The 12,987-nt window shown below is 40.5% G+C and overlaps 1 protein-coding gene across 1 annotated transcript in view; it reads left to right on the forward strand.

Moving 5' to 3' along the window:
• The window catches only part of LOC126183625 (synaptotagmin-14), a 614,192-nt gene that overhangs the window by 579,333 nt on the left and 21,872 nt on the right, over window positions 1–12,987 (forward strand). Inside the window, exon 10 of the mRNA XM_049925785.1 lies at window positions 5,988–6,156. Within this exon, the coding sequence (XP_049781742.1) occupies window positions 5,988–6,156 (169 nt within the window). The remainder of the gene's footprint in view (window positions 1–5,987; window positions 6,157–12,987) is intronic.

Here is a 12,987-nt window from a genome sequence, read left to right on the forward strand (position 1 = left end):
TTTTGAGTTTTGAATTGGGTGTAGATACCAGAAAATAAACACTTTCCAAAACCACCCAAGATCTGCACTGAACATTTCCCCCAGTGGAATCGATACAAACAGATCTAAACTACACAGTAAACAATTGATTTACAGCATTTGCAAGATACTCATAAATTCTTCACTGATTCTGACACATTATTCAAGTGCCACTAGAGACTTGCATCTCATGACAGATGTCCAATCGACTTCATTGGCAAATTAATATTTTCTTTTAATTTAAATAACTCCCTTCAACTCAAAATTAATGACAAATATGAACAAATCTCAGACCTTGTTTAATTTCGTGCAGTGAAGTAGATAAACATACATTTGTCTTCCTAGGTAAGCATTATTAATTTTCATTTTCCAAATTTCTCTGACCTCCATTCACTCAAATTGGCTCTACCATAATTTATAATTTTGAAATTACAATAAACATAAAACCATCTAAAAACTCAAGTCTAACACATACATACACATAAATAAATCCCTTATATACCCCCAAAAACTCAATTTATATGCGAATAGTACAATGATTTTTGACTTGATACCATTCACCAAATAATTGAGTTCTGTGACCTCCTCGCACCCAAATGTGCATCTAAACTATCTCTTTATAAGTCCACAGAACTTGTGCCCAAAAAAATCATTATGTGACAAAACAACAAACAAGCCACAACAAATCCTGAAATAAAACATTGCAAATTACCTCTCCAAATAATCTTTTAATCTAAACACAGATACACTTATTTCTTAACCTATTTTCCCCTTCTCTTCCATGTCTAGAGTACACAAATCCTGTTCGATACATGCCTCAGTTTTGTACTTGTCCCAGAATTATTCATCAAATGCTTCTCTTACCCCAATTTCATTTTTCTCCCTTCTAGACCCCTTGCTATCTTAAACTTCTCTCGAGTCCACAAATGAGGCAACAATGATCATAATGTTATACTGTACCATCGTAAATCAGTTACAGTAAAATCACATTTCTCCTTAAGATACCATTCTGCCCAAATATCACTTTTTATATTACAATCAAACTCACTGTATTCTCCTTTAAAATTATTGATATTAGTAGCTACAATATTATTATCATGAAATAATGCATTGCTTTTCACTTCCACATCATTACAAACACCTTCATGAACAGCACTTTCAACAGCCGCTGATACATCATACAACTCACTACATAAAACCTCATTTACCTCTGTTGACAAATCACCAATATAAAAATGACTCACAGTTTCACCAACCTCTGCCATTACATCACATAAATTATAGCTACAGCATTGTGCAATTTCAGAATCAACAGTACCATTAAATTCCGCTGCATTTTGATTTAAACGTGAGCATAATACCTTATCCTCTCCTACATGCTCCTGTGCCACATTAATTGCAGATCACATATCAAATTCAGATCCAAATTCATTCTCAAACAAACATTCAAGATCCAGAGATCCATCCAGAATTTTGGGTTCACCTCCATTAGTAGAAAGATATGCACAGATTTCTTCCTCTGAAGTATCAATACCAGCAGCTTCAACTTTCGTAACTTCAGCACATAAAACATCATTACCACCTCCCTTCAAAAATAATTCACCAGTATCTGCCAATACATACACAAATTCATCAACAGCTCATGAGACTAAGGCTACACCGCACTTATTAACCTCCTTAACAACTTTCACCTGAAACTTCATCACCTTCATCACTATAATCATTACTGCTGGTTAGTACCTCTTTAGAATGTTCTATCTCATCTAACTCCACCAAATTCAGCTCCACCCCAGCCTCCTTTTGGCACATAGAATCTTTCATTGTATTAACATTCACACATTCTTTTGTCTTATTCATAAAACAAATCATTTAGCCCAAAAATAGTCATCATCATCTTTATCATTATCTTTCATTATCTTAGGATTATGCCTTTTATTTATGATATGATTTGGAAATTTACCTGTTTGATTCTCATCTCTTACTAATTTCAGTTCAATATTCTGATGCCTTTCTGCCAATTTATTAACACCCATCACATTTCCGTTTACTCGCATCCTATTCATTGCCAGTTTATTTTGCCATCTCCGGACCTGAGATGCAGTGAAACTTGGTTCATTGATCTCCCTTTATGCTGGTTCATTTTGCCAGGTGCTGGTCCCTCAAATCTATGTTCTTGGTGTGTGTCCCTGTCACGAAGTATCCGTTCCCATTACCCCTTTGAAATTTATCATTGGATGTGTTCCTCTTACCAATTCCCTTATCAAAACTGTTGTTTGTGTTCTGTTGAGAACTTCCTGGATGTCTTTCATAGTATTTACTTGGACAGTAGTTATGATTTCCACTCTCAAAACTATTTGTATTCTTACTTTGTGGTTTAAATTTCTAATTTCTGACACTTGCAGTTTAATCCCTAGACAAGTTTGAGCCAAGACATTTCAACGAAGAGGAGCCCCATGTGAGCCTGAACACCTTTGGGATGTTAGCTCACATGCTGTGAGATGTTCATAGCTACCTTGGCAGTCTCAGGGCACACTGGCAGTCCCCACTGTATTTTGCCCCTATAGGTAATCCCCTACAGCATGTGGACAAGAGGTTGGACATGAGGAAGTCATCTATCACATCATAACTGTCATTTGTTAGTGTAGATTAGCGAAGCCTAACATGATATCAGAAAAACTTATTAGATTTTCTCGCTTCATTTCTGTGGTAAAATATAGTATGACTCATTCCAGGTAATAAAACATTATCTCTTATGTAGGATATAATGTACACAGGGTTGATTCAAATCATTAATTCTGAATCTCATGTTAATTTTGCTAACACTTTCATGGTCTTCTCCCACCACCTACTGTTGTTATTTTCATCAATTCCCACTTTCATTTCTCTTCTCATTTGAGATTTCAGAAAACACCTCTTTGAATGCCTTTTACACTAATTAGTATCTGGAAATAAAATGTAAATGCTTAACCTACTGTGTACAAAAAATTATCCTCTAGACAACTGCTCATTCACTAAGTCAAAAAAATCAGATAATTTGATGTTTCTGAACATTTGTCTGTAACGACTTCTTTATTGTTGGGATGTTAAATCCTTCCTTTCAGAACGTATTGTCAGATGTTTATCTTAAAAACTTCCTTTTAGTTTCCTTTTGTTACAGATTCTGTGGTTAAACTGTTCTTATATGAACTTCAATAAATACCAATTTTTCCTTATTTGCTTCTACAGGTATTTCTGTAATGAGAGTTTTCTTTCCTATTGTTGTAGTGGGCTTCATTTTGGAGATTACTTTGGAACACTGCTTGATGCTAGGCTATTTTGTTCAAGCCTCCTTAGCTCTGTCCAACAACTGCAACCTGCATCCATTTGAAACTGCATGCTGTACTCTAGCCTTGATCTCCCTCTACAATTTTTACCCCCTCCATTATCTAACTGACTATTCCTTTATGCTTCATGATGTGCCTTATCAATTGATGCTTTCATTTAGTCAAATTATGTCATAAATTTCTTTTTTCCCAATTTGATTCCATATCTCCTCATTAGTTGCCTGATATATCAATCTAATCTCCATCATACCGCTGTAACCATGATTTTCAAGAGCCTCTGTTCCCTTTCTGTTTGAATTGGTTGTCATCAAGGTTCCACTGTCATATAATGCTATACTCCAGGAAAATATATTCTGGAAAGACTTGCTAAAACTTAAATTTATATTTGATGTTAGAAAACTTCTCTTTTTCGGAAATGCTTTTCTTGCCACTGTCAGCCTGTATTTTATATACACTCTACATCTACATCTACATGATTACTCTTCAGTTCACACTTAAATGTCTGGCAGAAAGTTCATCAAACCATAGTCAGGCTATTTCTCTACTGTTCCACTTTCGAATAGAATGCAGGAAAAAGCAATACTTAAATCTTTCCCTGCCAGCACTGATTTCTCTTATTTTATTGCAATGATCCTTTCTCCCTATGTTGGTGGATGTCAACAAAATATTTTTTTTCATTTTGAGAGAAAGTTGGAGATTGATATTTCATGACAAGATCTCACTAGAACAAAGAATGCCTCTGTTTCAGTCATTACCACACAGATTCACTTATTATATCAGTGACATTCTCTTTCCTATTTTGTGATAATAAAAAATGAGCTGCCATTCTTTGAACTTTTTTCATGTCCTGGGTCAGTCCCACCTGGTAAGGATCCCATACCACACAACAAAACTCTACCAGAGAACAAACATAGTATAGGTAGTCTCTTTACTGGATAGCCTTTAAATTTAATCAAGCAATGGAAAATCCAGGATGGAATAATGACAGTATTATGAAAAGGATAGATTCAGAGGAGAATGTCGAATCACAAGCAGACACAACAACAAGATAGCTATACATTTAATCTTTCAGCCAAAAAACCATCTTCTGGAATAGAAAAGACAAATACATTCATGGAAGCACAACTCACACACACATGACCACTCTCTCTGGCAACTGACTCTAGACTGCGAGCAATCCGGCTTCATGGGACAAGCAATCCATGGGCAGGGATGTTAAGGAGGAGACTGGGGCCAGGGAGGGGGGAGGGATGGCAGGATAGGGATAATGGAGGGTGTAGTGCTGCTTGCAGGAGCATGCAGAGATGTGGCGGGGACAAGTTAGGGCTGCTAGGTGCAGTTGAATGGTTCAGATTATGGTTTTGCTGCTTCACAGACTGTGCCATCTGGTTCTTTCCTGCCAACACCAGATTTTCTGAATTATGCCTACATCCCCATAACCCACCTGGCCTTAAATTTCGCTATTCCTTGTCCTTCATTCACCTATCCCTTTCCCTGCTCCCATTCCAGAACTATGCAGCCCCCAGTTCCACCAACCCACACACTAGACACTTTCCCCTCCTATACTTCTCTCTTTTTCTGCCTCCCACTCCCTCCCCCACACACATACACACATATCTCTGCAGGCTCCCTACACCCTCCACTACCCTTACCTTGCAATCCCTACCATCCCTGCCCCCAGCCTTCTCTTCAACATTCAACACCACTACCGATGGATTGCTTCTTCCATCAGGTGCAGTGCCCTCAGTGACCAGGAAGAGTGGTCATATGTGTGTGAGTTCTGCTTGCATGAATGTGTGTGTGTTTTCTACTCCATAAGATGGCCTGTTGGCCAAAAGCTTAAATGTATAGCAGTCTTGTTATTGTGCCTTTCTAGAACTCAACATCTCATCTGTATGGTGTTTAGTAATCCATACTTTTCATAATAGTGTTGCAGCCTTTAGAGTTATCTGATACCTGAACATACACTTTGGATAGTACTTGGGATAGGTTACAACCCTGTCTTGTTCCCTTCTCAACTATTGCTTCCTTTTCGTGTCCTTCAACTCTTAGAACTGCATTTTGGTTCAGATAACTCTGCACTCCTTGTTTTCCCTCCTTACTACCTTTAAGATTTCAGAGAGCATATTCCAGCCTTCCATATGCTTTCACCATTAGGTAATGAGCATTTAATGACTTTATTTCCTGCCTGTAGTCAAAGGATTTGTTATTATTATTATTATTGCAGCCTGTAAGATTTTCATTATTAACTTCATTGGCTGTCACTGGATCAAAAATAATCAGAGCATTTGCAGTAAAGAAATTGTCATGATGTTCAGAGCTGTCACTTAGCTACTGAACTTCAGCAAAAGGCTTTTAACAGACACTTGCTGACAGATGGCTGTTATCTAACCCACTGATGATGTCACAGTCAAATAATGTCATAGCATTAAACTTCTATCCACAACATACACAGCAAATGAAAATTTCAGGAGTTGAATATCATATTACATATGATGGTCGTGTGTACAGCATGTCATAAACATATTAATTCTGTTGTTGCTTGTAAGTTACATGAGGCACTCTTGAAAGAGGCAGATAAAATCTAACTCTTGCTTTATTACTAGTCTTCCTGATGAATAAGAAAAATGTTGTTTCATTTTACAGTTTGTTAAATTATCCACGTCACTGTCGAAATATGGCCATGACACGTGCACCTGATACCTTTGTGAAGCTTTGTCTGGTCAGCAGCACTGGTCAGGAGATGGCAAGGAGCAAGACATCTATTCGACGAGGCCAGCCTAATCCATTGTTTAAAGAGACATTCATGTTCCAGGTTTGTCTTAACATCTAAGTATTGTTAGGAATGTATGCTATGAGTAATTTTTGCTATCTTAGCTGAAACTACTGATTTATTTATTTATTTATTATTTTATGACAGGTTGTAGAATACAACCTCATAATGGAATACAAATATTTCAAAGAACAACTTTATGATAGCAACTGCAGAACATGACATAAATGAAAAAGTCTGAAATAGTATTATGTTAGTGAAGAAAGATGTGTTAAGTAGTGCATATATTAACATTCATCAAAATAATAATACAGAATCACAATTTGATTCGATTTGTAAAAATAGTTTTGTTAATTTCATTGAAAAATTTGATCATACTATGAATGGATGTTACATTATATTGTTACTAACTACTTCATCGTTTGGAAACTAACAACAATAACAATACACGAATCTCTGGATATTATTACTTAATTACAAGGAAACATAACTTACTAAAGCACCGTGCTTCTAAGGAAAAAATTGGAATAGCTTTCATAAATATCTGTGGCTATTACATCCAAATATGCAGGTTGAAAAAAAAAAACATAAATTATTTTAAGGAATGAAAGTAATAATTTAATGACAAAAACACATCCAAGAAAGATGGGTCAAGAAATGCGTACACTCTGAGGTCTGAACACTTGTTCAAATGAGCACAGTCATTGTGTTGGCACTCAATACACAGAGTGAACAAAGTGTTTTGAAGTTGTTCTGTGTCACAGAAGGTGCCAATTGTTCTGAATATTAGGTAGTCTACAGTTAGTAGTGTGATTCAGGTTGTATTGTGCTGTCATGTTTTGTGGGCAGGAGAAACATCAACAAACAGCAATGCACTCATACAAAATGAAGAAATTATAATTTTGTGTTTTCTTCCAAAATCTACAAAGCATAAGAAACAAAAGTTTAGACCTATAAATACTCTTAGAAAATCACTCATAAATTGTAGATCTGCTTCGTGTAGCTCAGCATTGTCTCAAAGATTATAAAGTTGTCAATATTTCCCTTCAAGGCACCGCTGCATTAATCATTTTTGCAGAACTGACAAAAATGGGAATGGCTGGCTGTTTCTTACCAGAACGGTGCAAACTGTAATCTGTTACTTAAAACTGAATGTTTTAAGTCAAAAAATATTTTGAACATGTAGCAGCAGAGATTATATTCATGAATTTACTTAAATGCTTCCTCTGACTGCCTAGTGGTAGCATATCAAAATTCATTACAAAACTAAACAACTCTACATCTCAAATTGCCCTAATATTTTGTTATGTGGTGACCTTAACATAGTTGTTTTAAAAGAGTCCTCAGCTTGTGAAAAACTAGTGAATGTGTTAAAGTGTTAAAATATGAAAAACATGGATCACAGACTGACAAGAAAACAGCTACTAGTTCCTATCCTATTGACAGCTTTCTTGTCAAAACCAACATTACACTATATTGTTAATGATATATCCAGACACGACTGTTTGATACTGAATATAGAGCTGTGCCATAAACAGATAACAATACAGAAACATATCAACATGTATACAAGCAATCATCAGTGGACAAAAACAACTTTGTGGCAACTTTCATACATTTGCTTCAACTTTCATACATTTGCTTCGTAAAGATTACTGGAGGAGAGGTGGGAGTTATTTATAGTGCTTGTGATGTTGACAGTGAGGTAGCTGAATTAATGAGTACTCTGCAGTAGCCTGCTGTTATGATACAGCATTTTCAGTCAGGTTTACAGCTATGCAATACTGATTGAAAAAAATTAAGTAAGTAGAATTCTCCTGTTTAAGAATATGAATATCTTGCAAAACTGAAAAGCAACTGCTTTTATACAGCAGAACTATGGGCAATAATCTATTTATTCATCTACATAATATTCATGAAACCGAGAAACTGCACAACTGGCAGTTTATAATCAACTCTAAGAATAAATCTAAAGCCAGGTAGGAAGTTATCAGTGAGATGGTTGAGAAGAAAAACAAGGCACACTCAATAGCATTCATAAAAAATGAGGTTAGTGTTATCTCTGACCCTAAAGAAATATATGAGCTATTCAAGAATGACTTGATAAACACTGGCAACAGATTTTCTCCTCAAATTGGTGCTCCAGTGCCCTCTTTCTGTTCCGACCTAAAGGTATTTCCCAAAAGATTGTTTCTTTATCCATTCACACCACACAAAATCTGTGATCATATAAAACAGAAACCAAACTGACATGCATGTGGGTTTGATTTTGATGGCATATCTGATTATCTTCTCAAATAAATCTGCCATCATGTGTCTTATAGATATAATAAACTGTTCCTTGCTATAAAACAGATTCCCTAAACTTTTCAAGGCACCAAAAGTAGCTCCTCTCTTTAGGAATGAAGAAAGCAATAATGTTAATGGCACCTCTCTAAATTCTATGGCTATGACTGACACCTCCACAGTGCCGTGGTAAGCACAAGAGCTTTGTGTATCGCAACCTTGTGTTGAACACTCATGTGATGCTATGCTTTGGCAGCTATCAGCCCCTGGCCTGCCGACAATTTTCATATCCTCACCTCGTTTTTCAATTTAGTGACAAAACATTTACTGAGCATCTCCACGGTGCCCCTTCAGTTGCGTCCATTTACAGATTAGAGCTGACTTACATGCCTGCCCTCAATGACAGCTGTACTCCGCCAACAGTTCAGCTCTCCCTGCCCACCACTGATGCCACAGATGCCGGCAGTGGTGCCACCCCTGACACCAACAGTGCTGCTCTTGACACTGCCCCCATCAACACTGCTGATCCACTGGCTGAAGCCTGGGCCCAGACACACTCACCTCGCTTCCCTTCACCTTTCTTCCTACTCCCACTTCTCCGCACACAGAGTCAGACATCAAGGACACAGCACATGACACTTCATGGCTGCCACCATTGGAGTCACAGACACCACTCCTCCAGCAGCCCCACAACCCCCTTTCTAACTGTAAATATAGTCTCCAACACCATGGAGTCAACACCATTCCTCACTGCTGCACCAGCATCTCATTGGCATATGGCAGCAACAACAACAGTAGTGCTCACCAGTCCCTGTGCCCTCTGGCCCATGCTGCTTCACACATGCCAGCCACACAGTGTGTAGACATCTGTGACCCACCTGCCTGAGTGCCCACCCCCACATCCTGCATTCAGTGAGACTGTGTCACATCACAGCATCTCATGCAGTCCAAAAACCTCTCCATACCCACTGCTCTATCACACAGCACCTTTTTTTCTGAGTTGCAGCTGCAGCCACATCATACCTCACCAGGTGCACTTTTAGCAGTGTGGTGATGCATGCAATCCTGCATTGAATGTCCTGAACCACTGCCCACCACCACACACAGCAAACTGCCTAGCTCATCATCCACCACACCCTGCCCATCTAGGTGCTGCATGTGATCTTACACTCCCATACATCACCAGTAGATTTTCACTCTCTTAATAATTGATTCATTTCATAAGCTTCAAGAGAAGTAACATGTACAAATAACATTTTTACTTATCTTCATTTTCTCGTTGTTGGCTGCAGTTTGTCACGTCTAGGGATAGATTCTTAAGGCTGAAATTTTTTACTTTGTAGGTTCCAGGTGACATGATAACTAAGGAAGTAAGCCTGCTGCGTATTTTCTGTTTCTATGAGTTTTTTATTTTAGTCCATTTTTCTATGTCACATGTCTTTACAATCTCCACTTTAAAACAGAAATTTACACTGTTATTGTCAAATATAAAAAACACATCCAATCACATCAAAGGCATGCCCACTACTAACTCATTCTGCAGTACTAACAATACTCCAAAGATTTTACAAAATAAAAAAGTTTACAAACTTTCTTGACAAAAGAAGAATCTTCACCAAATTGTATCATTATTTTGTGAATGAATACAGAAATAAATTTAATAATTAGCATTAGAGTAATTTCAAATGTTTCCAAAAGGAAAGTAGTTTTAACTGTACATACAGAGTTAATACATATTGACTGTAATAAAGTAATTTCTTTTTGTACATTTAAGTCAGAAATGTAATACATCATAAACAAAATCATACAAAATTCATTTAGTTTAACAGCTGAGATAATACTAATCTGTTTAAAAGACAGATAGTATTTTTAGTATTGGTAACTTCTGTTAAAGAAAGGTAATGTTAGAAGAGGGTGTCCCATTACAATATCCCCCAGACAAAATTTGGAAACAATGTGTTTACAATATATTGTAACAGACTAAAAGTGTTATAACCTTTAGATCATTAATAAATTGTGTGGATATACAAATGTAGAAACAATAGTGGGTTTCATGCTACCAACTCCGTATCTATCACTCAACTGCCATGCCGTGACATGCGGCCGGCGCCGTTCATAGCTAGGTGGCGCTCCCGCGCTCAGCCGAGCTGCAGAGCGCCTCTATCGCCGTGTTCGCGTACTGACGTAGCGGCACTTTTAAATCTCGTGGCACTGTCACAACACTTTTCCCCCCTTGAAAAAAAAAACACACTCCCTTCCTTGGAGACACGGACAGTGCGGAGACATCCATGGCCTCTTGGGAGACCCCGAGAAGATCCCGCGGAGAAACACGAGAATATGGTCGAAAATGTCCAGGACGGAAGCTTGTGCGTGGAATGTGCCTCCTGGACGAGATGATGGGTGAAAACTCCGGAGCAGCATCCATAGGTGTCATGGACCTGGGGATGTGCTCCAGCGAGATGGGTCCCGGAGAAGGCGGCGTCGCGACTGGGGCCGGTTCCGGCGTACTCGCAAGCGGCAGCGACGTTGGCTGCAGCGACACGCACGGGAGATCGGCAGCAGCTACAGGACTGGCTTCTCGGGCTGGTGGAGGCGAAAGAAGGGGCGGTGGCACCGGCATGGCCACCACTCGTGGCCGCATCTGGTCGTAATGGTGAACCACCATGCCGTCGTCCGTACATATTTCACAAAGCCGGCGGCCGCGAAGAGCCTTGACCACCCCTGGAATCCATTTAGGGCGAGATCCATACCCTCATGCCCACACGTCAGCACCCACCGAGTATTTTCCCGCACTAGGGAACACAGTACTAGGCCTGACAGGTTGAAGCAGGTGCAGTAGAGTGCGCGGTTGGCGGCCATGCAAGAGTTCAGCAGGGCTGCGATCACCCAGAGGCGTGAAGCGATAAGAACTCAGAAATTGCAACAGAACGTCATCGGTAGAAAAGTCAGTAAGGAATTTTTTCATCTGGCTTTTGAAAGTGCAGACAAGGCGCTCGACCTCCCCATTCGATTGGGGATGGAAGGGCTTTTGATCCTCTGTCCAGTACAAAAATCACGGAAGGCCTGCAAAGAGAACTGAGGGCTGTTGTCCGTGACAATCGTGGATGGAAGACCTTCTAGCACAAAGATTTTGGACAAAGCCAGCGTCGTCACCGCAGTGGTGGGCGACGGACATCGAACAACAAACGGAAACTTTGAGAAGGCGTCAATCAACAGCAGCCAATAAGTGCCGAGGAAGGGGCCGGCAAAGTCAGCGTGCACCCGTTCCCATGGCTGCACCGGATCAGGCCACGGAGAGGGCATTGTACGGGGTGCAGCCAGTTGTTGAGCACACAGACCACAAGCAGCGACCATGTGGGTGATGTCCGAATCGATACCAGGCCAATAAACATGCCTGCGGGCCAGGGACTTAGTCCGAGAAATCCCCCAATGGCCTTCATGCAATAGTTTGAGAACATATTTGCGAAGAGAAGCTGGCACCATGACCCGTGGAGATGCGCCATCCGTGGCCAGAAGAACAACACCCTCACGAACAGACAGACGAAGGCGCAAGGCATGGTAGTTGCGAAGGGGATCCAATGCCCGGCCCTTGGTCCTGTCCGGCCAACCCCGTTGAACAAAACCGATCACCTGACGCAGGACCGGGTCCCATGCAGTAGCCGACGCGACCTGCGAACCTGTAAGTGGAAAACCCTCAACCGCACGACGTTCTTCCTCATCAATGTGAAAACAGAGTAGTTCATCTCGATCGAATACTGGGTCGGGGCCCATCAGCAAACGCGACAATGCGTCAGCGTTGGCGTGCTGGGCCGTGGGGCGATAGTGAATCTCATAGTGAAAACGAGACAAGTATAAGGCCCAACGTTGCAGGCGGTGAGCTGCCTTATCTGGAAGCGACGCCGAGGGACTGAACAGAGAGACCAGCGGCTTGTGGTTGATGATGAGGTGAAACTTAGAACCATACAAAAAAACGCTGAACTTTTTTAGAGCATAAATGATAGCGAGCGCCTCCTTTTCGATTTGAGAGTAACACCGTTGGGCATCGTTGAGAGTCTTGGAAGCATAGGCGATGGGTCGTTCTGACCCCTCCTCATACCGATGGGCGAGAACAGCCCCTAGGCCATACTGTGACACGTCAGTCGCCAGAACCAAGTGCTGACCTGGACGGAATGTGGCAAGACAAGGCGCCGACTGCAAATGAGCCTTCAGGCGGACAAAAGCCTGCTCACACTCGTCGGACCAACAGAAAGGAACGTTTTTGCGTAACAGCTGATGCAGAGGATGAGCCACCGCCGCTGCAGATGGAATGAATTTGTGATAATAAGCAATCTTGCCTAGAAACACCTGAAGTTCTTTGACCGTAGATGGCTGGGGTAGAGCGGTAATGGCCGCAACGTGCTGACGTAGAGGACGTATACCCTCACGGGACAAATGGAAACCAAGATACACAATGGAGGGTTGGAAGAACTGTGACTTGTCCAGATTGCACTTCAACCCAGCCGAATGCAGAACCCGAAATAATGAACGCAAATTGCGAAGGTGCCCCTCAGTGGATGCCCCCGTGACAACAATGTCATCCAGGTAGTT

The sequence above is a fragment of the Schistocerca cancellata genome, chromosome 1, assembly GCF_023864275.1.
Source record: "Schistocerca cancellata isolate TAMUIC-IGC-003103 chromosome 1, iqSchCanc2.1, whole genome shotgun sequence".
Classification (NCBI taxonomy): Eukaryota; Metazoa; Arthropoda; class Insecta; order Orthoptera; family Acrididae; genus Schistocerca; species Schistocerca cancellata.